A 27926-nucleotide genomic window follows, 5' to 3' on the forward strand; every position below is an offset into this window, starting at 1 on the left:
CAGATAAAGCTATATTGGTATACACAAGTACAATGACTCCTGAACTTTGCCTCCTTTATTTATAAAATAATATACTAATCCCAATCCCCGGACACACTGACGTAACTGAATGTCATACTTTCCAAATATAATGGGTTGCATTCCCATCATAAAATAAATACATTCCAGCAGCGAGCCCCACAGCAAATAACAGAGCTCCGACAGCTGGGGTAGGAGAGACAACAATTGGGTTGTGTCGCTGAAGCCCAAAAGCAAAGTTTTTGCTGGCAGCATTCTAGGAAAACCTATTATAATGCAATGCTGCCCAAAAAGTGCTCTTTTCTTTCTAGTTCTGTGCTGCATGCAAAAGTTATTAAAAAAAAAATAATGTGTAAACAAACATACCCTTTTCCATATGACCTTTTCTACAGTGTTTTCAAAAGGATATTGTCTTTTCAGTTAAACAAAATATTTGTCAACTTTTATTTATAGCTTAAAAGTGTCCCTCAAACTGTCACCATCTGTCACCAGGAATGCCTTCTACAGGCATGCTGTCAGGAGAAAGGCTTTCCTTTTTGAAGAATCATTCTGGGTCCAAGTACTTACTGAAGCCAATACATGAATACCTTCAGCAACCATTGCACCTAGAATCAGACAGCCATTTTCAATCTGTATGATGTGAAAGTAAGGGTTAAATACTATAGATAACCAAGCAGCAATGGTTTGCTCACATGCACTGTTTCTCTCTCTCTTATTAAAAATAAATAGACACTAGAACCATTAAAGAACATTTTTATTCTTATCAAGTGTGTGAGAGGCAAGCAAAATATTTGCAACAGTATGATAAAACAGGACATCACCCAATTTCCACATGACTCAGTGCATGTTTTTTAACCTCAAAACTGTAATGAAATACAACATCACTTCACAAACTGGATCCCATAAACAAAAAACTGAAATGTCACATTGCTAGTGAATATTGCTAGCACAAATTCACCAGAATAATGTAAGCAGGCAGATGTGACCCAGGCCAGATTTCAGACTGCAGTGTTTGGAAACAACTTTGCTGAGACTCAGAGCAACTCCTGATACTTTGCGAGATACCTTCAAACATAGCATAGGATTTTATTCCCCATTCTACTGTTCAGTTACTTATGGAGAGGTATAGAGCAGTAGATGTGCAGTCAAATAAAATGTTAGTCCTCTGGAAAGTCCATGTTTGCTTTAGCTGCCGAACAGCGACTCGTTCCATACGTTGATCCTTGCAGGAGCTCAGCATTTGGTGGTGTCAAGAGCTAGCAGTTGTCAAAGCTGATCCTTTGACTCATGGCTGGTGCTGAAGTGTATGTTTGGTTTTGGTTTTGTGACTGAATATTATTACCTGCAAAAGTGAGGACAAAACCCTGGGATCCTGCTTGTCCATGCTTGTATCCTCAGTTCTTGATAATACACTTCTGGGCTTTGGGAGATACAAAGGTCACGTCTCCCCAACCCAAAGGACATTTTTTTCTTGTTAATATTAACAGTCATATATTCAGTTTATCACGTTCAGACTGATCCTTTACATCTTTCTGTTGGCTCTTCTTATTTTTCTCTTTGTATTTCATGTGAAAAAATGCACCTCCTATAATTGCACCTGAAAAACAGAGAGCACTTGCCAGTAAAGAGAAAACGTTCTGAAAATGTATTTCAGCAAAGAATCTGACACTAACACTGTAATATATGTACTGCTCCACATCTTGAATGAAACCAAATCACTCTGGGAATGACCATGCGGTACTGGGCCAACAGTGTGTTCAAGGACCCCATTCATTGCTCTGAATATCTCCTCCACAGTTGTTTTTATTTTATGTTCATATTTGAGTAGCTGTCCTGTGCAACCTGCTGTAGGTGTCCCTGCTGGAGGAGTGGTTGGACCAGATGGACCTAGAGGTCCCTGCCAACCTCAGCCAGTAGTTCTTCAGTGATTCTCCCACCCTTTCCTCAATGCAAGAAACACTTTCCAAGAGAGAGGAATTTTGCTTTAATGAAAGACTTTGTCCCATCAAACTGTATTGGCTGAAGTTTGCAGTTTATTTTGTGCTTTACTGAATTGTTTTCCAGCGTCTATTCTCTATGTTTCTTTTAAATAAAGTAAGACTACAGAGGATCCTTTCTCTTGGAACAGAAAGTGCTGAGGTCTCAGACAGTCCTTTGCTCATGCAGGAATTCATTCTTGTGTCACACACACCTCCAAGAAATGGCTGTTTTTAGTATCATACCTTCTGAGTTTCAAGGTCTAACTCAACATTTGTAATAGCACCAGATTTCAATAAGGTTTTAGATAACTTTCTCTTTCTTTTTTCCTTGCCCATCTCTGATCCCTGATCCATGTTAGCTCTGCTTAAGACACTATAATATTTTTCCTTTAACGTGGAAAAATTATGTTGAAAAATAAACCATGTATATTCATTTCAGGAATTATTTTAAAAGTCCTTTATGAGCTACATGCACTGTGTTGTTTTGTCTTGTTTTTAAGTTACAATGTGGTAGCCAATTTTACTGTGTTCTCTAAAACCGGCCAATTGAAGTATCTTTTTTCCAGTTACCCATCATAATTTGTATTTACATATAGCATCATGCTAAGAGAAGGATCAAACTAAGGCATTGTGCAAAAAAAGTTATGTGAGAAGCTTGAACAGAGAGGATAAAGATGCAGATTAATGGTTTTCTCTGTCAACTACTTGATCTGAGCATGGCTTCTCCCATTTTAGGTCACTTTTTTCTCTTTTTATCTTCAAAATATGAACATGTATGCATCAAATATGCATTGGCATTTTCTCTGGCTTTAGGGGTTTGTGTATAGGATTTTGTCTTTGTCTTTTTGGCTAAATAGGAACTTGTTCTTGAGGACTCATTCTCTTTTCAAATTGGCATAATTATTAGATAAGTTCTTAGGTTGTTGTTTTTTTTTTTTCCCACTTCTATCCTGTAGATATCACCCTACTCTTTTGAATATGAGGTCTGTAAAGTATTTAATTTATTTTCTTTGATTTTCTCCATGGATCTTTCCCCTCTTCATGGCTCATTCACAGTCTCCGATTCTGGTGTTTGTGAACATCACATTCAAAAATCACATGGTATCATGCACTGAATTCTTTTTGTTCTTTACTTCCTAGGGTATTGGAACCCATCAGCAATCATCCTCACTGATTTTTTACTCATGTTCACAAAAAGAATACCAAAAAAGATTATGTTTTGGTTTGGAAAAAAGTTTTAAGCCATTTGTCAAAGGAGCATCAGCTCATGCTCATGGTAGCACTTACTTAACATAATCTACTTTGTTCATATAAATACCGATTTTCCACTGCTCAAAACAATTTGTTCTCTCTCTGGAAAATGGAAACCTCCAAAGCTGAAGCAAGTGAAAGAAATCATAATTATAATCTATGGGTAGCAGTTGATTGGAAATCTACAGACAGTAAATAGCATGACATGATTGGACACTTTTTCACTATTTTCACTATAATCCGAAAGCCCAAGACAGGGTTCCAGTCCATTCTCTGATAGGGAAAAGGTGGCAGTTAACAATGAAGTGACAATATAAGTGTAGCATTTTCTTCTGTCATAACTGCTTTCTATGTCATTATATGTGCATGCAGAAGCAAATACCAAAGAAATGTGTTTCTATGACCAAGAACCTTCAAGTGTGCAGTGACTGTGGTACAGGATCATGATATATGAAATCTCTCTTTTGCTCATTCTGCAACATTTATGACATCTCTTTGCAGAAGGAGTGAATCAGTGACCATCATTATCAGAGTCCAGACCTCATGTCAACCGAGAAGAAATCACCTACCGATAACTAGCAGGACACCAAGAAGAATCCCAATTGCTTGACCGGTGCTTGGCTTGGAGTGCTCACGTTCTACTTGTATAAAACAAGACATTTCACTTGAACATGTGCAGATGTTTACTGCAAAAAGAAATGCCATGAAGTTAATGAGAAGTTTAACAGTGCAGTTTGATTATTCTTACATATTACTGTTGCCTTGAAATAATAGTTCTGTGCATAGCGTACCTTCAAGATTCACTTCTCTCTCCAACGGTGGTACTCCATTGTCATTAAGTATCATTGGAACAGTATATACCTTCTCTTCAAAGTTAGTATGCCTTGGAGAGAGGTAAGCATGAGTAGCTGTAAGTAAAAAAAGGGATATTCGTGTCAGCAAGGAAGAAATTTAGCTCAACATTCATTATAGCTGCAAATGCTTTTTCTTAAGCTGCTTTCCACTTGATGGCATTTCCTGTTTTCCTCCATATCTTCCTAGGTCTCACTGGTTTGCAAACACTAAGTCAAAAGTGACTGCCTGAATGCACAGTCTGGCCTTTTGTGTCATATGGTCAGAGAGTTTCCTTCTTAATTTCTGCGGCAGTCAAATCTAATCTTGGGTAGTGCTACAGTGATACCATCACATCTAAACCAAGAGTATCAATCATCATGTACTCTTATAAGCCATAACCAACTAAAACTGTTCCCAAGAAAATTTAGAGGACAGATCAACTTTCTAGTGCTCTTACACTGTCACATCCAAGACACTTTAAAACTAGGAAATGTACAAGTTCATTCACTGGGATCAGTTCAAAGGTCCATCTAAGCCTCTATCTTATCTCCACAAAAACTGGAGATTACAATAAAAAAAGTAAGCATATGTATTATTTTCTCCTTATACTCTCCCAGCCTTCATTTTCACCTCAAGGACATCCTGGGCAAGATATATCTTTTTTATTTGAACTTGTTGAAGATTTCTACATCCACAACATCCTGTGGTAAGAAGGTCTACAGTCAATTGGTTTCTACTCAAATAACTTTGTATCACCAGTGAACTTTGTCTCCTTATTGCACATCCACACGCTTTGCAGGTATGTAGAACTGCACATTTCAAAGCAAAAAAAAAAAAAAAAAAAAAAAAAACCTTATGTGAATTCCCTCTACTGCAAGAGCTGACCACTTACTCCAATTTCTGATTTGTATATGATTTATCCTTTCAAAACTTGTCCCTTTCACACTGTGGCAATCCAAACTTTTCTAGTGAGACATTTCATCAGAAGACTTTTAGGAATAGGTTATATCAGCCCAGCATTCTTTCTATTCACATGCTTACTATCCTCCTTCAAAAAAAGCCATTTGGATTGTGAGGCAGGACTTCTCTTTGCACACAGATAGGAGTAATTAATAGATAATTTACAAACAGTTCTATGTCAGAAGTAACTTATGTTTTTCTAAGCACACTGTACATTTTATTCTTACATGTTTCTTCTCTTCTAAGTACCAGATAAATTTTAATTTGCAATGTACTAAATGTTATCTCTTAAAAAAAAAAAAAAGATTTCAGTGTTCATATAAGTGTATGCCAAAATATATGGAATTTCTCAACAACTTACATTTTCTTTTATCTGAAATATTGGATACGCGATGGTAGGAATGGAAAGGAATTCATATTTCCCAGATTACTTAAAGAGTCTCATTTCATTATAAGAGTAGCTTTATTAACTTACCATTGACTTTTGAGATTTCCCAGCTATTTCTTGTATCAATATCATCCTTGAGAGAAAAAGTAATTGTTGAGTAAAATTTCTGTTCATCATCATCAGTAGCTCGAATGAGTGTTCTCTCTCCTCCGCTGAGTGGGTAGCAGAAGAAAAGAGGATAATCCATATTTAACCGTGGAGGGTTGTCATTCACATCCTTTAAGGTTAATTCTAAGGGAGTTTTGAATTTCTGGGCCGCATTATCTGTAGAATTTAACAGAATGCAAAGTTACAAATCACAGCTCGGATGTAGAGACTGGGTTGTTTCGTTTGCAGCTATCTTATAGGTATCCTGGTGCATCATAATGTGGGCAGTAGGAGGTGGTATTATCTTCACAGGAAGTGGAGGCAAGGTGTCAGGAGATCCAGACAGACTGATGGTAGCTTCTACCAGTTTTTTAAAAAGTATGATTTATTTGTCCACAACTCTTGCTAACTTAACTTACAGAACACTGGCAAACCAAAGGAGGCAGCTAGACCATTGTATCTGTTAAACAGTTGTATCCAAGGTCAGAGCATTCACTCTTTGGAGCACTCTTTTAAGTGTGAAGCTCCAAAAATTTCCCATCTCTTTTCTATACATAGGAAACACAAGTCAATACCCTGCCCCAGGGCCAAGATAAGATACTCAGGAAAAGCTCTCAGAGTCCTGTCATTTCTTCTGTCCATTCCTGTAGGAATGGCCCCACTCCAACTCAGTGTTTGAGGAAGCACACCTTCTTCCTGACATACAGTAACTTCATCTTTACATCCTCCAGAACAGTGGCCAGTATTATTTTTTATCTGTGCTTAACAAGGGAAAAACAAGATTTATACCTATTCAGTTAGATATAGTCCAGGCTTTTTAACTTCTATTTGATGTAAAACACATGAGAAAATCTCCCCACATGAACTACCTCAAAGATGCTAATGAAACTAGGAGCCTTAATGTATTTCATACTAACTACTTTATTAGCTTTATTTGTAATAAAATGAAATTCTATATAAGATTACAAGTTACTGTCCAGATATGTTTTTGGGAAGCTTAAAAATACCTACAAGAAGGTCTAAAATATTTATATCTGTGGAAGAAAAAAATGGTAAAAAAAGTTGATGCTGAAAACATTGAAGAAATTGTGACTTTCACTGTATGTCTTGTTGCTCAAGCAAATATAATGGCATATGATAGCTGACTTCATGAAAGCTCTTTTAATCTTCATGTTCTGCATTTTCAAAATATCCTTTAAGAAAGTTTGATTCTTAAGGGATATATCCTTCTAAAGATATATCACATGTTCCTGTACTTTCCATGTGTTCAGTTTTGCTGCCCAGTCCTCATGAATTCACAAGAAATACAATCATTACTCATATACCAATAAGGACAGGGAATTTATCTGTATGTGTGTGTAGTTGTTTCATCACTTACTTATCTCTGATGCAACAACATCAACTCTGTACACTTGTTCTTGTTCTCGATCCAAAGCAGAAGCAGTGTATATCTGCCCAGTGGTCGAATCAATCCTCAGCCATTTTCTCCAGTCACCTTCTAAGGAATATCTTTAGAAAGAAATAAGAAAAAAATCACATACATTATTCCAAATCACAAAAAAAAATGTTGACAGAACAAATACTTTATTGATTATAGGCAAGTAGCTAAATTAATGTTGTACTTGAAGAGAGAAGTTCTCAGAAAGGTCCCAGTAGTACAGCCAACCAGGAGGGACAGACAGAGGAAGGGAGGCCAAACTCATTGATTTCTGGTAGTGATTAAGTTCAGAGGATAAAGAGTGAGAGTAGAATTATGGGAATGCCACCACTCCTCCAGCTCACGTGTGCTGCAACTCCACCTTCCTTGTAACTGCAAAACCTGTGGCATTTCTAGCTTTTGATCTAGAAGTACGCTTTGTTTCAGTGCCATGTCCCTATCTCCCCATATTGTCTGCCATGCCTTGGTTTTGATGGTCCCCATAGTGGCAGGCCATAGTGGGTAGGGGCATAAAAAGCAGTGGAGACAGGATAAGCAAGGGGCCAGCACTCTGAGATGGGCTGTGTTGTAATTACCATGGGAGCAGCTTTGAAACAGAATGCTTTAAAGATCACTGTTTAACTGCCTGTATATTATTGTTTAAAAAGAGAAAAAGAAGAAAGCACAAGGTCTCTGGGTATTTATTTACACAAATTTAACCATGAACACATAACCCATGTAAAAACATTTGTTTGAATATCTTTCATTGACTACTTCTGCTCTTTCAGTAACCGTTACATTAAAAACAGCTGCCATGTTTGTACATTTTTACTCTTTACATTGTACTTCTTTTAACCTATTTTTTGGCATAAATGTGGTTCATGTAAACATGAATTCCTGTCATCTGTCTCTGTCATCATCCCCCGGAGCTTCTGGACTATGTGGCTCACTGTCAAACCAGCTTGACTAAAGGCCAAGCATGTTAAGTTCCCAAAAGTTAGGGGAAAGTAGAAAGCCAGATGATAAACCACTGGGAATAAAAACCCACAGGAGGCCTAGTGGTTGTATTCTACAACTCCATTAACTACTTGGTGTTTAGTTATATTTCAAGGATTGTTTGGTTTGGATTGATCTTTTCAGCATTCTAGCTGGGAATTGTGCAGCAAGAACCACAAATATTTTTTCTACCCAACTCTGCTGTGAAAGGTACATTCACACCATGTGGCACAGCGTTGTGCATGAATCTGTGATCTGGCAGAGACTGAAGATGTCTTGACCTTATGACAAACTGTTGGGCACCAAATGAGCCAGTCTGAGGTTTTGCATCTCCTCACAAGCATAGAAATTGGCTTGCACAGAGCCTTGCATTGCAGAGTGGAGGTAGACCTTTAATCTTTGACCATCAGAAAAGAAAATGAATGAATAATCAGTCATGGATTTGAGCATCACTATTATTTTTGTATTTTGGGATAAAAAATGCTAAAGTTTCCTGATAGACATGAAAATCAACTACTGCCCTACTGGTTCCTAGGAACATTCAGTACATCATTCATTTCTTAAAGACAAGTTTCACTTGGAAAACCTGCTATTTTCAAACCAGCTCTGACTCTTTCCTGGAGACATATATCGGCCTTTTTCACATTTAGTTTCATTGTTCCAGGGCCCCACTGGCAATGTTTGTCACAACACAGATGGACAGATGACTAGAAAAGCTCTGCCCAGAAGTCTTCTGTGGGTAGGTCACTGGCCACCACTCAAACACGTCTCTTCCATCTACTAGGAAATGAGAGTAGGCAAGCATTTCTAAAAAAGCCTTTTTCTGTATGCCAAACACCTAGTACCTCTATTAGAAAGAAAATTCTAAATCCTAAGTACAATAAATAAGCAAGTATTTGTCAATTTTTTTACCGTACAGCATCCCCCTCAGGATCATGGGCCTCCACCGTCATGACCAGAGTATTCACAGGAACATCTTCAGGTAATTCTGCAGTGTAAAATTCCTTGTGGAAGACAGGAGGCTCATCCACATTTGTTACAAAGACTTTGAACAAGGTGAGGGAGCTGGAGTTGTACTGCACTCCTGACACCAGAGGTTCGGGGTTTGTGGCATTGATCACCAGGTTGTGCACTTCAGCTGTTTCAAAATCAAGAGCCTGGATAAATCAGAAAAATGTACTTTAAGCAGTGGTACCACTGCCCACTTCAGCAAGCACCAGGCAGATGTGATAACGTTCTTGTTTTTCATCTGTAGCCCACCTGGCTGGGCCTGACCTACGCGGAGTCAGCAACCCACATGCTGAGGTCCTCAGTGCCGCTGCCAGAGGGCAGAGGGGAGCTCCCCTGCCTTTCTCACCATGAGAAACAGCAAAATCCTCTTCTTCCCAAGGAAGATACAGAGGAAATAAGGGACAGCTGTCAAGAGTAAAATGACACTGGGAACAGTCAATTTAAATGAAACCACATGCCCATTTGGAGGCTTCCTCAGCAACCACACTTCCTAATAACGTTGCTACCTGCCTGACTAAGTTTAATAACTATATCCTGTTTACAGCAATAGTATTTATAGTTCCATACTAGAAGGCCTTGGATGACCTCTGGCTTACAAAAGTCTTGTGAGGGTTGTTACACCATGGAATTTCTCACAATTGCCTCCTCAGAAAAAAAAAACGATTCTGAGGTTAAGCCTGAATTACTGCTCTTCGCCTGGCTAGTGGCAGGTGAACTCGATGCTAACAATGTGTCACTCCTTGGAAAATGAGCAATCACTTTTTCAGACCCATAGTTCCTGTCCTTCCAGAAAGGCTAATTTCAAAGGGAGAATCCTTTTGCTATTAAATTGCCTGGATGCAGTGGAAAACTTTCCTTGTGTTTCTGATTCCAACATTCAGCATGTGGGATTTACCATCCATCTCAGCACACACTGACCATGTTTTTGCCACAGTCAGTGTTTGTCTCTGCAGGAACAAACTGTCCTAATGCTGAGACAAGCCAGTTTCACCTGTGCTTGGTGGCAAAAGCCACCAATGTCCTAGAACACCGGTAGGGTGGAAGATCTGTTCCATGACAGCCTACCACCATGGCTGCAGGCAATCACTCCTATAATGCCATTTTTCCCCCATTGTACATAAATATCTCCTGCTCTGTTAGAGAAGGGGGCAGCAGCAGAGCTGGCAGCAGTGTGTAGATATATATAGGAGAAGAATAAATCCATCTATTCACCTTGTTAATCTTAACGAATCCTCGGTTCGTCTCGGGATCTGTCTCTATGATGAACTTGTTGTCTGGATCTCCTTCCTTCACTTGGTAAATGATATAGGAGCTCCCCGTGTCAGGCTCGTCCCCATCAGTAGCCTGAATTTCTAGTATCACTGTTCCTACTGGGATACTTTCAGCAACAGTCACGTTGTGATACTGAGAAGAGAAATTGTTGAGACATGACACAGTGAACATCATCTGAAAATTAAAATCCGAGTGCTGCAACAAGCTCAGCAGTAGAGGTGGGCTAACTCACTGCCCTGGGGAACCAAAAGCCGCAAGAAAGGCACTAGAGCAAAATTTCTTTATCCTCTTTCTTAGCTGTTCATTTAGCAAAGATGAGGGGATCTCCGTCTGTGGGTAAGCTACTAGTGCAGCAGCAGTCCCAGACCCTTTGGAGCAGCTTTTACCTCCTCTGGTGAAGTTGCTCCATGTACATGCAATGCTCACAGCAGCAGGGACAGTACAGAGATCTGCTCTGTTCCCATTGAGCACCCTGATCACAGAGATTGTTAAGTATTTAACTGCTCTGTGCACCACTGGCCATTGCCACATTAGCAGTCCAGCATCACTTTCTGTATTTTATGTGTGCTGTAACCCAGCAATTTTGAGATCAGGTCTTGAATTGAGAACTTCTGGTGAGAAAGTCAACAGCTTGCTATCTGGGCACAGAGCGAACAGATAGTCGGGCAACGTGGTCAGCAAAACCCAAAAATCAGTACAACTTCCCCAGGAGGCCACCTACACTGGATGGGTTGGGCAGGTTTCCTGAGCCCTGTGCTTCTGTTGCCTGAAGTGCTGCAGGAGCTTAGGCACAGCAGGTGTAGGCATTTTTGGCCACTGCAGCACCTGCAGCAAGACTTGGGCCAACTGCCCAAAGCCAGGGAAGTCTGTAGATCTCTGCCAGGCTTCAGCAGCTCCACCAGAGTGAAAGGCAAGAGCCTGACACTTGCTCTGGACCAAGGCCAGCCGGTCTACGTTTGAGTGCGGACTGCTGGACCATTGTTTCTGGTTACAGAAAATCGAGGGTTATATTTTCGTTCATCTAAACTAACAGCACATTTCAGCTTTTGGGTTTTCTGGATGCATTAGTACAATATTTGGAAATGAACTTGGGAGATGTTAGCTTTTGTCCATTTAGGCATTTTAGTTAATTTCAAAGCCTCTTCTCTCTTTCTCCCTGGAGCACACATTTCTGAACCTGAGTAGAATCAGTTCTTTCTACACACAGTTTTAGCACATCAAATTAGTTTATCTTTTGGAATCAGTCCTGCCATTTATTGTCTGGATAGACCTTGTAAGCAGGCTTTGCAGCAATTCCTTGCCTTTATTTTCACTCTGTTGCTCTGTTACCTGTTCTGTAAATGGTTAGTTTCCCATTGACTTCTGTAGACATTGAGTCATGCTCAAACATTTGTCAAAAGCTTGTTAGGAACATCAAAGATGGTGTTAAAAATACTCACATCGGATTTTTCAAAGATGGGAATCTGGTCGTTGATGTCAATGACATGTATTTGCACATCACAGATTGTCTGGAAAACTGCATGGAAAGAGAACAAGCAATGTCACAGCAACCCTTCTGCCAAAAATAACTTTGCTCTGAAAGAGTTCACTGTGTGCAAAAGTGAACACTGTCAAATTGCTCAAACCAAGCAAAGCCCTGCTGTTGTAAGGACTTGATTTCCAGTATCCTATAATAAGTGAAAACCTCACTCTCTATCCTACCATTAATTTTTCCAGTTTCCTCGACATTGGTGCATCCTGTTTCACTTCCCTCATCTTTTTTTTTTTTTTTTTTAACCATATCTCAGCTATGAACTGTGTTATCTTTCTCAATGTCACTTCTCCATATAAAAACTAGCTCCCAAGGATGTTCTTCTAGCTTGTCCTCTTGATGGGCCATTGGACAGTGCCCTAATTTTCATTCCAGCCAGACTTAACTTCAGATCCCAATAAATCTGTCCACTCCCTGATCAGGAGAACCATAGCAAGGGGGCTGGGATTTTAAAACTCTGTCTGTATGTATGCTATTCCAAAATAGCTGGATTTTTGTGTTTTCCACAGGTGCTCCATAAACTGAAAGTTAAAAACTGCTTGGTTGGAATTCAAGTAAGTGTCCAGAATAATTCACTGGCTTCTCCTTCAGCAAGGTTTTCCTATCATGTCTCTAAGTTATGCTGTTTCACTAAGGGATACATCTCGCTGCTTCATGTACAAGCATATTCCTCCAAGCACAAATTTTGCCTGACTTTGAGGACCTCAGTACAAGGCTTTAAGCTTTACTTTCCATTCAGTGAGCCACAAAGGATTCCTGAGAACTTGCATAATGGACAAGACTGTTTTTTGAGGATGAATTTCAGCTCTTAATCTTCTAAAATACGTTATCTGGACTCTCTGCATTTAATTTCTTTTTTTTTCTTTTTTTTTTTTTTTTTGAGTCTCTTTGAGAGTTTTTAGGGAGAAAATGCAATATGTAAACAATCAAGCATTTATCTTTACATTTTTTTCCCTGTGCAAGGAAATCTTTTGTTAACAAAGTGCTTGGTTTAACCATGCACTGCCTTAGAGCTGGTTTCCTTCCACATTTGAATTATGAATCACGATGAACATCTCTGCACCTCAAGAGCAAGGAAGGACAGTTCTGGAGCAGGTCAGCTCCCAGTGCTGCTTCCAGTGAACTCGCTAAGATTCATCTCATTTCTTGGACACTGAGGATGTGAACAAAATTACTTCAGCGTATAACAGGAAGCATTACGTACCTTCATCTGTCACCTGCACCTTTAGGGAATAGTTAGAGGCAATGCGCTTGTTTAATGAATGGCCAGATAACTGCAAAATCCCACTGTCTTGCTGAATAAAGAAGAGGTTACTTGTAGGAACATTAGGAACCTGACTCAGAATTTTGAACTTCAGTCGAGAATTGAGAGTGTCCTTCTGATCCATGTCTGTGGCAGAGAGAGTGCCAATGCTGCTTCCTGGGGCAAAGGGGAAAACAGTCAGTCAGATAGCACAGTGCTCCTATTTCTGCACACAGGTACACACTGACCACAGCAACACCAATGCAAGGAAAGTCGCAATAAGTACACAGCTCAGTGGAAAACTCTGCAATGGGCACAATCATTTGACTTCTTATAGTTTTTCCTGTAGTATCCCAACCAGCTGGTCTGGGCCTGGGGCAGTCCAGAGGACTGTGCTATTTGTTCTGGTCAGAAGAAGGGACTGCAATAGACTCTTTAGCCTTGAAACCAGATAACTGATGTGAAGACTTAGGGACAGATTTCAGTAAAGGCCCATTGAAGTCAAAGGCACTATGCTGGAGGAGCATCAGGATGAGAAGAAATGAGCACAGATCACTTTTAGAGCAATATTTCTAGAAATGATAACAGCTAAAATTATAGTATAAGTGTTGGCTTGTTGTGGAGTTTTTTGTTTGTTTGTTTTCTTTTTACATTCTAAGCATTTGCCCAAAACTCTGGTTATGGGAAAATGCAATTTAATGTTTTAAATTGAACACCATTTTTTAAATACTGCTGTGGAGTCTGTCCTCAGATGGGTTATTGATCTTCTTTCCATGTGAATTACCAGCACGGAAACAAGAGGGCTGTTAGCACAGAAGAATGTTCCTCCATTTCACTCTTTGGGATCCAAATTTCTAGCTCTGTTTGCAGCCAGCTGGAAACAATATGAGGACTAGAATTATATGTATAAATGAGTAGAAGATGTTTTCTTACCTCCACTTTCATTTTCTTGAACTTCAAGTATAGTAATGGCGTTCTGGCACACAGGGGGGTTGTCATTAATGTCTTCCACAACAATATTAATTTTCAGTGGTTTGTCCACCAGTTCTCCTTCTTTGTCTTTTGAGATCACAAAGAATGCATACTGCAACAATGGTATTGAGATTAGATGTGCTGAATGTCCACGATGACGTATTTGCATTTAAATAAATAACTATGGGAGCTTTCCATGCAAACAAAATATTCTCTCATTTAACCATTCAGTATTTTCCCTCTGTTTACTTCAGAGCTCTTACATGATGCCTTTGTACACAAGGTCTGAGTTCTCAAAAGAATTACAAAATCCTGAATATTTCACTGTCCTGTGAACTTACTCTCTCAAAAATTCAAGAAAACCAGGAATATCTCATTTTTGTCAGTTTACAAATGAATCTGTTACATCCAAAGAAGGGATTCCTCTAGTGTAGCTGATCCCTAGCCTTTCTGTCCCCAGATTTCCTCCAAGAAAAAACAACAGTGGGTTTTCTGTATAGAAGCCCATCATATAAGGAACTTCAGGGTAAATTTACAGTTACAGCTGCAACTTAAACTTCTCCTCTGCTGTGGTCCCTGGGATCTGGAGTGGATTTAAAACATCCTCTGCTTATGAACATACACCCCTGCCATGGTGTGTTCTGAATTGCCCATTATACATAATGCTGTGGGTGGTGATTGCTACATCAGACCCATGTAGAAGTACTGTAGGATAGAATACAGAAGTCTGTCTTATAGTAAAGTAGATAAATACACTTTCACATCTACTAAGAAATTAAACTTTTATTTCCCTTTTTCCCCCCGTGTCCTCCTTAGCTTTCTTGTATTTACTCCCACACCAGTAATCAGTTTCCCACTATGCTCTCTCCCACCAGTTAGTTTGCAGATGTTTACTTACAGTATCCTTTTCTTCCCTGTCCAATGGCCGCGTCACATAAATAGACCCATTCTGATCGATGGAAAATGGGAGCCCAGCCAGATTCTCTTTTTCAAAAATCTCATAAATTACATTTGGCTCATTTGATTGCACCTAAAACCACAAAAATTAGTCAGGACAGGAAGTCATAAGTGTGGATTGAGATTTAACAGGGATCATTTCTGGGCCACAAACAGAAAAGACTGCATTCCTGTTAGCTTCATAAACAAGAAAATTAGCACTTCGGCAGGCTCTCGGGACAAGGCTCAGAAAAACTGGCTGATAATCCACCCCCATTCTCTGAATAGTTTTGGTAAAGGCAATTTTACCTCAGTTTCTCCAGCTGTCAAACATGGTCTATCTTTTTGTGAAAGGGTTTTATGAAGATTAATGATGATCCAGGAGAAGAAACTATTTGACTGTCTTAACACTCATCTATTCCATCTCCTCTCACTGCCTTTTCCTGCTTGTTGTTCTTGGTTTATCTAATTCAGAGACATGGAGCATCAAAGCAAATATCCACAACCTATCTGCACATAAGTGTGTGTAAGCTCATTAAATGGATCAGTGTCTGTGATGGGGAATCCCTAGTGGGGTACTTCAGATAGAAAATTAAATTAAGCAAGGAGTGCCAAATTAGTGTAGGAGTTGGTATTACTGTTTATATTTCACACACTATAACAGCAGCTGCCTTTCATTTTCCAGTGGGCAGAATCAACACATCAATAGCTGCCACATATGATTTATATACAAGCCACCAAGACTGTGAGCACCAAGCACACCAGTTTTTCTTTCACTTGTTTTCACTCAGGGCTTCCTTGGGCTGTGGGAAAAGCACCCATCCAGTCAGTCCTGCAAATACAGTTGGAGGAATCCCACCAGGCCCAGGGGATGACAGCACCAAAGGTCCCAGTGCCAAGGTGGTTTTCAAAGTCAAACATTTCTGAAAGACTGTTGGTCTGTTGGTTAATATTTACTGGTGCATACATCACTCTCGCTCTGCAATTATGGGCAAAATATTTTGTTCGCCCAGTGAAACATCAGAAGAAGAAGAGAAATACCATGCAAATGCTGGAATCTGAAGGAGGGTATTTAAACCCTTCTTAGGTTCTGTTGAAGTAGCATGTGCACTTTGTCACGCAAAACTGGCCACAGAAGATGTCTCTGGGTAAGGAGAACTATTCACAACAGGGCTGCAGTGAAGCTGGACCCCTGACAAGCTGTTCTGTCAAAATCTAACCTCAGAATGACCTTAGGTGGGCCAGCTCTTGGTTCATCCAAAGCCTGGAGGACCTTCTGTGTTACAGCGAGGCTGAAGAAAACACAGCAGGAGAGAAGAGTGGCACTACTGCTGAGGCACCAAATTGCCACACATCAGGAACTACCTTGGGGTGTCTTGAGAGTATGAGGACAGGCATGTGGCTGGTCCCCATAGGGACTGTATGGGGTTTTCCATCCTCTGGGACATCCATGTAAGGTCATATCTTCAGCAGAGACCACACATCTGCTGTCACTGGAAGTACCTGTTACTATCCTCCAAGACTCTTCTCACAGACCACTATATTTCAAAGCTCTGTTTCAATCTGTAAACTAATTCACTCAGGGTGTCCTCACTTTATCTTTCATATTGTGCCAAATAGCCATATAAAGCACCTTTTTGCTTCCAGACACTACCTTGTAAGAAAATTTTCCAAAAGTTTCCTCTGTCCGTGGGATATTCTTGCACACAGGTGATGCCACCAGCCTCTCCAAACTGAAGGACAAAGTCTAGCCGCTCTATCTCCATCACCTTTAGCCCATTAATTTCATACTAACAATATACTAAGGAGCCTAAGATCATTTCCAAAGGATATCATACGGAAAATAACTGGGAAGTGCTGAAGTCCTGGAGAATTAATCACTGAACTCAGTGAGCTGGGATAAAACAACCCTGTGGTACCGAGTAGCCTTGCAGGAACTGAAGGCAAGGGCCTTACCTGGGTGATATTGACAGGATGAGGCTGGGTTGAGTTTTCCTTAATTGTTATGGTGGGAGGAGCCTTCCACAGGCTCTCCTTCACAGTGATGATCACATCAACACTGTTTGTGAAAGCATTTTCAGTCATCCCTGCCATGTCCTTCACGGAGACGACAAGTGTGAAGGTGTCCTGCTTTTGGGGGTCTAAGTAATAAGAGCCTAGAGACAGAGCAAAGAGTTGTAAGCAAAATGAAGCAGAGGCTGGGAGATGTTCCACCTCACCATTACCTCCTACGTGCATCTTGCTTCTGCATCTGCTGGAGGCTCACTCCTCAGATGAGCCTCTGTGCCAAATCTCAGCAAGCTGCTTTTTTCTATGCGTTTTTCAGGTTACTGCTATTGGTTTTCTAGATTTCAAAGAATAGAACTAACCCCAGGATCTGGCTTAGTGCAGTCAGAGTTGTTGTTTTGCTTCCATGCATATCCAGGAATATATGCTTGTTTTCAGGCAGACAAATGATTTTACATACCTGTTCTACTTGGTGAGATTTCTCCAGTTACACTATCAATCTGGAAAAGCATTTCTGAATAAGGATTGGGAAAATGGTGGGGAATGCTGTACGTCAGCTGCGCATGGGGAGTTGTAGGATCATCGAGGTCAGTGGCATGGACACGCATGAAGGGCTTGCCTGTTTAGATTAGAGAGATAGAGATAACAACTTAGTCTCAACACATAGTCCATCTGTGCAGAGCTCACAAGCTGGGAAGCCAGCTTACAGTGAGATGCCTCTGTTTCATTTCACAGCTCTTGTGTTAAGCTATGTTTGGGCGTGGAGATTACATTGCTTGTGTGCCACCCCATGGGTCCACTATCTCTGCATAGTAGGCTCACAGCAGGGGTGAAAACCAGTAGATGTGGCAGAGGTAACTCTGAGAGCAATCTACCAGCCAAAGAGCACCTGTAGCTGGACTGTAGCTTGCTGGTATCTCTTACTTTAAAGCCTCTTTGTAGGCTTTATGCAAATCAGTTCAACTCAAAGCACCCTGAGAAAAATGTCACACAGTTGTGATACACTCCTTGAAGACAAAGGAGTGATCATACAATGAAAAAAACAGAGATGCATGCTAAAATAAACAATTTTATGTTTTTTGAGCACCTATATAACATTCAAAATCTTTTTGCCTTGGATGAGGTTGAAGTACACACCAAAATATTGCAGAATGGTTTTCTAGCTCCATATAGCCTAATATGCATATTATTTATTGAATTCTTGACTCCCTGGTCACAGCGATAGCAGCTGGCTGAGTTCTTTGTTTCATTTCCAAAATATGGGTCTCAAACTGCTCTTTGATACTTCTTTATGAACGGAATGGATTTCTGCAATCCATAATCCAAGCCTCTCTAGCAAATACTAAGGTTCAGCCTAGCTTCTGAGAAGTATTTATCATAGTAAACATATAGTCCCTGTCTACTCTAGCTTTTTATTTCACCGATGCGCAAAAATTTACATATTTTTAACATTCTTTCTGTATAAATCTTGGCAACTTTTAACTTTTGAACTTCTTCAAGCATAGAGTTGTTTGTTTTTTCTTTTCAGTGCCATGAAGAGGACAGCAATATTTCCCTAATAAGTAATATTTGCAAGGCAAGAACTACAATGAAAAATTTCTGATTACACTCATCCCTTTTCACCACCCAGCGGTCACTTGTTTGCACATTCATTTATATTATACTTGCTTGCATCTTTATTTAGTACAGTCTTGTGGGAAGGAAAACTGTTTTTTTCAGCTTGTTGAAGCATGGGGCCCAATTTATCACCATTTAACTTCTCTATCTAACTTCCTACTAACTGTAATATTAAATTATTATGATGATTACCTGGACGGGAGTTCTGCCTCACTACTCCAGTGTATTGCGCTTGGTCAAATTTTGGTGGGTTGTCATTGATATCCTCAACATATATTGTAACAGCATATGGACCTTTCACTACATGTCCATTTTTATCCAGACTTTCCACCTAGATTTGGAAAAAGAACAACAAAGGAATATTTTAATGCAGATAAATTTGGGATTTAAAGATCTAAATGAAAATCAGGTTGTCAAATGCAAGGTCATTCTTACTGTGGTGCAAATCTGGTGAGAGTCATCGTTGGGTGGTTCCAACAACAGGGACAAATTCACCACAGTAGCTCACTGACAATGATTCACCATTGTATGCAATGTCAGCAAAGGAGAATAACCTACTCCTGCATTTGCTGACATTTTTCAGAGAGCAATTTCTAACTTCCAGCCTCAGCAAACTACTTGTACTCATGCACAGCTTCAACCTCAAGATTTCCTTTAAATAGAAATGGATGCTTTCTAAAGAACAAGGAGAAAACTCATCATGTTGTAGAGGACTCAAGTGTGCCATTGTTAACATCAACCAGAAAAGTAAGCTGATCTAAAGGTTTGTTAATAAAACTTAATTCTTAGTTCTGATTACATTTTTGTTCCAAACAGTTTGACTTCTCATTTTTCAGCCTTGTTTGACTTTAAAGCACCAAGTATATATTATATCTGTCAGAATTATTTTGTTTGCATGTAATAGATCAAATCACAATTATTTATACTTAACCAAGTATCATTATTCAGTTCTGTCATTTTTCTTCTTGTCTGTAAAGGATTTGCAGGTTTAGAGTTAATGGCTTCTTGGGCTAGGAAATTTTCCTTTCTAATACTTGCAATTCCAAGTGTGCTTTAGAGCTGGTAACATGAAACCATTAAACCTGAAGATCTAGATATCTTGTTCTTTAGAAAAAAATAGCTAGGCCTAGCTAAAGCATCATCACGTTCTCTGTCTCCTCAGACAATGATCCTCTCACGATTATTTTCTTCTCCACTATTAGTGCCTCAAAGAAGGAAACACCATTTTTGACATAGAATAAGAGCACAAGGCTGTACTGAGTCAAAAAGATTGTTTATTCGTTATCCCACTCCCATCAGCATTCACGATAAGATCCTTATGGAGTGAATATAGTAACAGGACAAACACACCATCATCTTTCCTCTAGTAGCTTCCAACATCTGCCAAATAGCTTTCTGCTGCTAACACAGATTACTCATTTGTGGTGCCATATTTCACTTCCAATCAAGTGTTCTCCTCATCTTAGGACAACTAATGGATTGGTTTTGACATCAGGATAATTTTTGTTCTCAGTGTTACCTTCCTGTGCAAAGGAGCATCTTCCCGCACAAAATCCTTCAGAACTGTAAAATCACATGTCTTTGAGCAATGCTCAATATTAAAAATGAAAAAGCTGGCTATTAATATAGACAAAAGAAAGAATTTTAAATCCCAGCACAGTTTTCTATTCATTTCATGTTTCCCCCAGAAGAAATTGAATACAAATAACCCTTCCTTTTTATTTTTCATGGAGTTTTTACCTGCAGCTTGTGCACTGCTTTGGTCTCCCAGTCCAGAGACCCATTGAGATACAGTATTCCTGTATCCGGCAGAATGTCAATTAGTCCATCTTTTTCACCAGTTGCTCTGAATATCACATCGGGAGACTCAGATGTGAACTAGAATGTGGAAAAATCAGAAGAAAAATCAATGTTTTTTTAGAACTTTCAGCATAATTTGAATAATTTTGGGCTTGTTTGTCCTTTAAAACCTATTGCCAACAGTGTGCTTGGTTTGAAGAATGATATTGCAAAAGTCTGCTCAAAAAATCTGCTGTTTTCTCATCCCTCTCCAAAACAGAGGAGTTTTCACACTATTTCCTGAATGCTGCAGGAAATCCGAGCTGTGGTTTCTTTCCAAAGCAAACGTCTGCCTAGGACAAGACTTTGTCTGAGCACAGGAATGGAAAATAATGACACACATCCTCCATTTGCCTGGGAGCTGGATATGTCCTTCTGTGGTTGTGGTTTTGGGAAGAAAACCTCAGAGGCTAAGGAAAATGATGACACAGTTGCATGGAAACCCATTCTCGAGGAATGCTGATTTTATTAATCTCTGTCGTACAATATGCCCTTAATATGTTTGCTTGAGAGAAGGGGCTGTCTCCTATTTTTTTGCATGTAGACTCTTGAATTCTCAGATAAAGGAAGTCAAAGTTAATTTCATATCCTCTCAGGAGACTGCTCGGTCCATCAGGACAGACAGTAACATTGTCCACGAGGTCAGCACGTGCATACTATGGGGTTTTTGATGAGCGGATATCAAGAGACACTGATTACCTGGTAAATGGGGCGCACTCCCGCTCCTTCTGGAATTGAGAAATTCATGTCTTTAAGAGGTCCGGTTAAATGCAGGCCCCCCAAATTCTGGCATGCAGCCTGTGAGGGAGGAAGAGAGAGTGGTGGAGAAGAGCAGCTGAGGAACATTTGCTGTCATCAAACACAAACAGCAACCTTCCACCTCTGAGCCCCTTGCAAGTTATTTTGATGCAGTGTAATGGAAGAGATACTTGCACTGAACATCTCTGAGTGTGTATTCATTTTTAAAGAATGTGTTCTTTTTTAGTTAATTTAAAAACAAACATTTTCAAACCACTTCATAATTTGTTCTATGATTCTATACTTTTTACATAGGTAGATAGTGATAGGACAAGGGAGAATAGTTTTAAACTAAAGAAGGGGAGGGAAGATTTAGATTAGATGTCACAGGGAAGTTTTTCACTGTGAGGGTAGCGAGGTGCTGGAACAGGTTGTCCAGAGAAGCTGTGGATCCCCATCCCTGGCAGTGTTCAAGGCCAGGCTGGATGGAGCCCTGGGCAATCTGATCTAGTACTTGATCTAGCAGTTGGCAACCTGTGGCAGGGGGTTGGAACCTGACGATCCTTGAAGTCCCTTCCAACCCAAGCCATTCTATGATTCTGTGATTCTATAATGAACTGAGATTTGACATACTTTCAAGAGCAAATAGGCACACTGAAGATCTGATGGTAGACTAAGAGCAAGAGGAGATAAACAGGTCTGTTTAAGTGTTTCTGGACCACACCAATGTCCCCAGCAGGACCAGCCACATCCCATCCAGGAGCCATGCAACCCTGGGGTCACGAGAGCTCTGGGGACCCAACCACCACACCAGGAGAAGGGAAGGATCTGCAGATGTAACCTGTGTAATTTCCTCAGAAAATTCAAATAGAATCATGAAATGTATTGCGAGGGAAAGAGCTGGGCATCTCCAGGTCCCCAGCTCCACCACTCCCAACATCAGAGCAGGCCACACGGATCCTATGCCCTTGCATTGGCTGTTTGTAAGCGTAAACCCCTGCTGAAGCAAACATGTTCTGCTAATATCTAGCTGGCAATCCCTTTGCAGGCTGTTTTATTCAATCACAATTTTTTCATGACTTTTATAACCAACCCCTGCCGGGTGTCTGAAGATCTCCAGACACACACTTGCCCTAACATTTCAGGGCAGTTCTTGTTTCCAAATGAAAAAAGCAAGGTCTCTTAGAGCAGCTCTTGCATGCAAGACAGTTCAACCTGCAGTTCTGCAAGGGCAAAACCAAAATCCTTTAAACATCTACTCTCCTCTCTGTCTCCGAAGTCACGTCAGCGCTGACAAACTACCTGCCAGAATTACAGCTCTATTGTTGGGTTGCACTCCCTGCTGAGAGCCTTCCAGACTTTTCCTTTCTTTCTTCCAGAGGAAAAATTAGTTTATTCTGTTCTATGGATTCAGAGAGCCATTGCTGCACTATCCACCGCTCTTTGGAGACAGATGCTGTGCTGCATGACTTTTCCCCTGGATTTGGTCCTGTTGCTGCCAGGACAGCTATTTGGCCTCTCACAGAAAAGCACAGCTTACATATCCCCAAGGGAAAACTTAATTCCAGCTATGACAAGAACGTAGCTAAGTTCAGCACAATTTACCCTAAAGCACTGCTCTGTGTGTGTATATGTCACAAGTTGCATTTGAATAACGCCAGATTGAGCTTACTAATAGCCAGAGACTTTGTCCTCTTCGCCTGCAAGGGTTTGTAACTTTTTGCGAATGGGAAAGCTAGAATATTGTGAGAACTGGGGAAAGAGTTGTGAGGTGAGGGGGAAGAATGCTAGTGAACATTAATGACAGTAGAAACGTATCCAAAGAAGCCACGTAATAGCTATGCATACCAGGAAAAAGTACTTTATGGCTGCCCTTTGCTTCTTCACCGGATGATGATAGCTCATCTCAAGACAGGAGGTTAGCAGGACCCCAAATCTGATTTGCTCTGGCTCTTCCCACATGGCACTGGTGGGCACAGCCTGACCCCCAAAGGACAAATCTCTGGAGGTTTTCCCAGGGACATTTTGTGGAGGGTTTTTCCTTGGTCATGTTTGACAGCGGGAGTTGTCCCGCTGTGAGGAACAAAGGCTGACACCATAAAACCCAGCAGGTTCAAAGAGCAGGCTGTGAAGCAAGCAAGATATCTCTTCCTGTCAATTAAAATTGCTTTATGCGCACCATAAATGTTTCCAAACGTATGTCTACAGCATGAATCACTCCTCAGGGGCCTAAAGGGGAAATAAGGTTTACTCCTTGGCCCGTATTTGGCTGACAGCTCATTTTCAGACAGCCATACGGCTGTGGCATGGCTTCCTGGGATCAGCACTGCCAGTGCTGCAGTCTCTGATAAGGGAAGCAGCAGCAAGTTGCTCCCTGCTACACACCAGCCCTACGCCCAGAGTCTCCATATTTTAAGGCATTTTTTCATAGACTTGAATTTGATTCATTTTTATCTTTCCTGTTGATTTCATTTCTAAAGAACAAGTGAAGCCCATATGAACATCAGGAAATCTGTTGAATATAAGAGATGAGGTCCATAAATAGTATAATTAATACATTCCAGCTCCACAAAATTACCTGAGAAGGCATTTATATACATAAATAATAAAATACGTGAAATAATGAGGTTGAATAATTAATATGATATGCATGGCTTAAACCATATGCCATTGAATGCCATGGAATACACAGAATCACAGAATTGCAGGGGTTGGAAGGGACCTCAAGAGATCGAGTCCAACCCCCCTGCCAAAGCAAGTACCCCTCAATGGGTCACACAGGTACATGTCGAGACAGGTGTTGAATATCTCCAGAGAAGGAGACTCCACAGCCTGCCTGGGCAACCTGTTCCAGTGCTCCGTCACCATACACTTACTATGTATGGATTATAATACAGGACGATGCACTAGGATGTAACAGATGTCTTCATTGTTTAATGGTTTGTTGCAGGATTTTTAAATCTTAACTAGCATAAAGACAATCTCTTGGAAAATATGGTATCTAAGGAGGAACTACGAGAGGCAAAATAGGTAAACTGGTTTCTTCCAAATATTTAATTTTTTTTTCCTAACGATTGGCATGGCTGCTTAACCTTTGGCCATAGGATCACATACACGACTCTGGCGTCCTCCAGCACCCAGGTTTACAGCTGCTTAGCTGGGCTCTTTTCAGGTTATAGCTCAGAGGCCCCTGGGCAACCTTTGACATTTGCTCCTGGATAAATGAAGGAAAAGCTGCGACTCACCCACTGAACAGCAAGCAGAAACTGAAGTCCACACAGCTTATACATACTGGAATATGATTTGCTTCAGCTCCTGCAAAGAAGACGTGAGAGTCACTTTAAGCCCATGAATTGGCCAACTCTATCTGTGCGTAGAGATTACAAGTAAACCTTCCTAAAGTTATAGAGATGAGCACTGGAGGACCATTCAACCTTCCGAGGGGCAGCAGAAGCCAGCACAGCGCAGATGTCCCCGTGCTGCTGGAGGTTCTGTGTGCTGTGAGAGCCTCAAATAGCTGCTAGAAAGAAGTTAAAATCAGCACAAAATTTCAAGTCACGCAGCCTTGCTGCTGGGCTGGTCAGCATCATGCAAGCCCTCTTTTCATTTCTGCTTTACTGAATGCAAAAGCATGTCCACAGGGAACATATAACCACAGAAAACCGAACGTCTTGTGGAAGCCATTCTCAGGGCCCTGTCTTCTGGTCACAAAACCACCCCTTGCACCTTGCAGAAACAGAGGGAGTAAGAGGTCTCTGCACCCCTTAAAACTAGCTGGCTGGAAATGAAATTTCCAGTCCAGGGAGCACTTCTTGTCTGAAGGAAACCTGATTTTCAAAAAAAAAAAAAAAAGCAGCAATTGGTGTTACATCCTTCTGCAAATGAAATGGTTCCTCAGAAATGAAATCTTGCTTTCTCACTACTTCTATATTTTAACTAAAAGGATGAGACAGGTCCTGGAGAGAGGTGAGGTTGGGGTGCCGTGCTGATGACTCTGGTGCAGCTTCATGTTCACCTGGCTCACACCTGTAGGTATCCTTCAGCCACCACATCCCTGTCCCATAGAGGTGCCCTCTGAAATAAAACAGTATGGAGGCACAGCCCCCTTTCCAGGTGCCCTTATGCTTGGCTTTTCCATCATAACTTTTTCAAACTTTTCTTTCCTCAATGTCTGACTAAAAACAGGACCTGCAAATACAGAAGTTATTGTCCACGTTGCTGCTCCCTCTAGCACTTATGCTAGCGTGTGACACAGGGCTTTGTCTTGCAAATCCCAGTCTGAGCAGGGTTTCATTACACATACAGTTGCACCCTTTGAAATTTTTGGGTTTTCTCCATGGACCAGAGCTAGCTGGGTGGGTAATGGAAGAAAATAAAAAAGCACTCCTTTGAAACCAGAGGTAATGTGGAAAGTCATTAAATCTGTCTGAAAAGTATGGCTGAAGGGCATTCAGTGCCTGGCACTGATGCTGTTGAGCAGGTCCCTCATTGCCCTGCCTGCAGCCAGAGGAGATGAGACCAAGCACAAGCAAGACAGAAAGAAGACATTTTGAACCACCTTTGAAGAGACTTCCCTCTCCCAGTATTGCAATTAGATAGTCTATAGAGATTTGTGCCATTCCTCTGCCTGTCTGACAAACTCTCTGCTCCTCCCAGCACCTTGTGAATACATTGGCCAGTTTCAACTGCATTTGGTAGCAGACAGGAACCTCAGAAAATGAATTCCTTATGGTGGCAGCTGGGACAGAAGATCTGGGAATAGCATGGTTTTGGTTTAGGGAAAAGAGAAGGAGCAAGAGAGGAGAAAGTTTATGGATGGGACGTGTCCACCCTTAGTGTAAGGAACAGAAAATGCTGGAAAATGCACTCTTTCGTGTCCATCTGTGCTGTGTCTTGGTCAAGTGTCTCTGTCCAGAACTGACTGCAAAGTGCGGCAGTGGAAATACAGCCATTTCTTGGATTGGACAAAAAGTGTCCTTACTGTTCCCTCCTCTTTGGAAATAAATATCATGCCCCAGTGTTGTACCCTTTGCAGGGCCTGTTGTAAGGCAGTGAAGAGTGGCTTGAATCTCCATTCTGTGCATTTTTGGTGTCAACTGTTGCACGGCTGAAAGCTGCTGCCAAGTCACGGGGCTACCAAAGACTAGAGCACCAAAATACAAACTCCTCTGTCACTTAGAATGGAGTTTGAGTGTATATAAACTCATACATAACTTATCAGTATTAGACAGTTTCAGGATTGGAATAGGATTACCTTAAACAAAAGCAGCCTGAGATCTGGCCAAGGGCTGGACCCATATTTCCCCCTTCATTTCTCTGTTTCATTTCACTCTATATCCCTAATAATCTTTTTGGTTCCCCTATCTGACCAGAAGTCTCTAGGATAGCCAGCATGTGCATATCTCAGCAACTTTCAATAATAAACATTCAGAGAAGAAAGAATATTCCCGGAGGCTAAAGATCAGGAACAATCAGAAATATTTGGTTCCATGGGAAAAAAAAAAAAAAAAAAAGTTGATTTTCTTTAAATGATTGATTTCAGATGTTAAAACTCAGTGAAGAGAAAACAGGGGAAATAGATCCAAATCAAATACAAACCAGACAACCTCAGCACAGCAGACATCCATTTTACAAGGACAGCTGAGTTCCTAACACTGCCAGCAAAGCCTTCAGAAAACCCCTTGCTTCAGCTTTTAAAATCTTTCAGTGAAACGACAGCTAGCTCACCCCTTACCTGTAACACAAAAGGCTTATTTGGATCTAAAAAATGCTTCTTTCTTCCAGCCGCAGCGCTTGTCTTTGCACAGGTTGGCTGTGTCCGTCTGTGCGACTCTGCACAGTGTAGTTTCTGAGACTCGCCCTAGAGGTTCAGTGGCTCAAACATTAACAGCATGGAGAATTATTGATTCTTAATGACTAGGTGTGGTGGTACGAAATGGCAGCCACGGAAGGAAGCAGTTCAGCGCTGAGATAATTTACAGCCTTCAGTATATTTTATATCCTTATGGGGTTTTCCTCCTGAATTCTGTTTTCCAATGGGGTCACAAGGAAGGTGATGCGTAGGGTATGGGTTGGGGCCATAGGGGGAAAGTTGTCCTTCTAGGAGGACAGGAGATGGCAAGGGGACAGCATGGCCCTAGGTAGAGAAAGCATTTGCTACTTGCCTTGTCAAAGGGACACCTTGGAGATGGAAGACAAAGTTTTGGGCGTAGAGGTGGTGTGTCTTCTGTGTGTGGGGAGGACTTGTCCTGTTTGTAAAAATAATCCATCCACTGTGGACTCAGAGGGCTCAAATTCTGCCTGAGCTGTGCAACAAATGAGCTTTGGGTAACTCGGCAAATCACTTGCTCATTGCCAGCTGGTCCTCTCACAATGGATGTAATAATTCCTTTCTCCTGTGTGTCAGCTTTCATGTCTGATTAGGTGTTAGCCCAATGGTTAGAACCAATGCCTGCTGGACTCTGTAATTACAGCACCTACGATAAGAGGAGCTGAAATCAGTTGGACTGTAAGAGGCTATAGTAAAATAAAAAATGAATAAAATAACACTGAAATCATATTTCAAAAAAATCCATACAGACACTTAAAAAAATAAGAATCACCAGTGAGTTCCTGCTAACACACTTTTTAACACCATGCTTATTTCAGATGTTTTGAACACACAAGTTTTGTTCTCTTATGAAATGTTAATATTCATCCAGGTTCTAACTTCTGGCGTCAATTTCCCAAGTATGTTATATTACTCTTGAACATTGTTGAATTATCTGTGC

General features: G+C 40.8%; 1 protein-coding gene across 1 annotated transcript; it reads right to left on the bottom strand.

Annotated features, from left to right (window-relative positions):
• CDH17 (cadherin 17) lies at positions 755-27046 on the bottom strand. Its single transcript, XM_021388115.1, has 18 exons — positions 26891-27046; positions 24402-24471; positions 21118-21216; positions 20320-20457; positions 18772-18910; positions 17423-17581; positions 16912-17111; positions 14918-15049; positions 13981-14131; positions 13009-13224; positions 11713-11789; positions 10214-10405; positions 8903-9147; positions 6956-7086; positions 5518-5754; positions 4040-4156; positions 3818-3934; positions 755-1615 (listed from the first exon to the last, which is right to left on the bottom strand). The coding sequence occupies exons 2-18, from the start codon at positions 24444-24446 to the stop codon at positions 1506-1508; spliced, it is 2505 nt and encodes an 834-aa protein (XP_021243790.1). The 5' UTR covers positions 24447-24471; positions 26891-27046; the 3' UTR covers positions 755-1505.

The sequence above is a fragment of the Numida meleagris genome, chromosome 2, assembly GCF_002078875.1.
Source record: "Numida meleagris isolate 19003 breed g44 Domestic line chromosome 2, NumMel1.0, whole genome shotgun sequence".
Taxonomy (NCBI): domain Eukaryota; kingdom Metazoa; phylum Chordata; class Aves; order Galliformes; family Numididae; genus Numida; species Numida meleagris.

Bases quoted from the DNA above. Each gene is read 5' to 3' on its own strand.
- CDH17 (XM_021388115.1), bottom strand. From the start codon at position 24,446: ATGTATAAGCTGTGTGGACTTCAGTTTCTGCTTGCTGTTCAGTGG. The intron at 20,458-21,117 runs GTAATCAGTGTC...TCCACATTCTAG, and splicing joins GAGTGCGCCCCATTTACCAG to TTCACATCTGAGTCTCCCGA. The intron at 15,050-16,911 runs GTAAGGCCCTTG...TTGTGGTTTTAG, and splicing joins ATCCTGTCAATATCACCCAG to GTGCAATCAAATGAGCCAAA.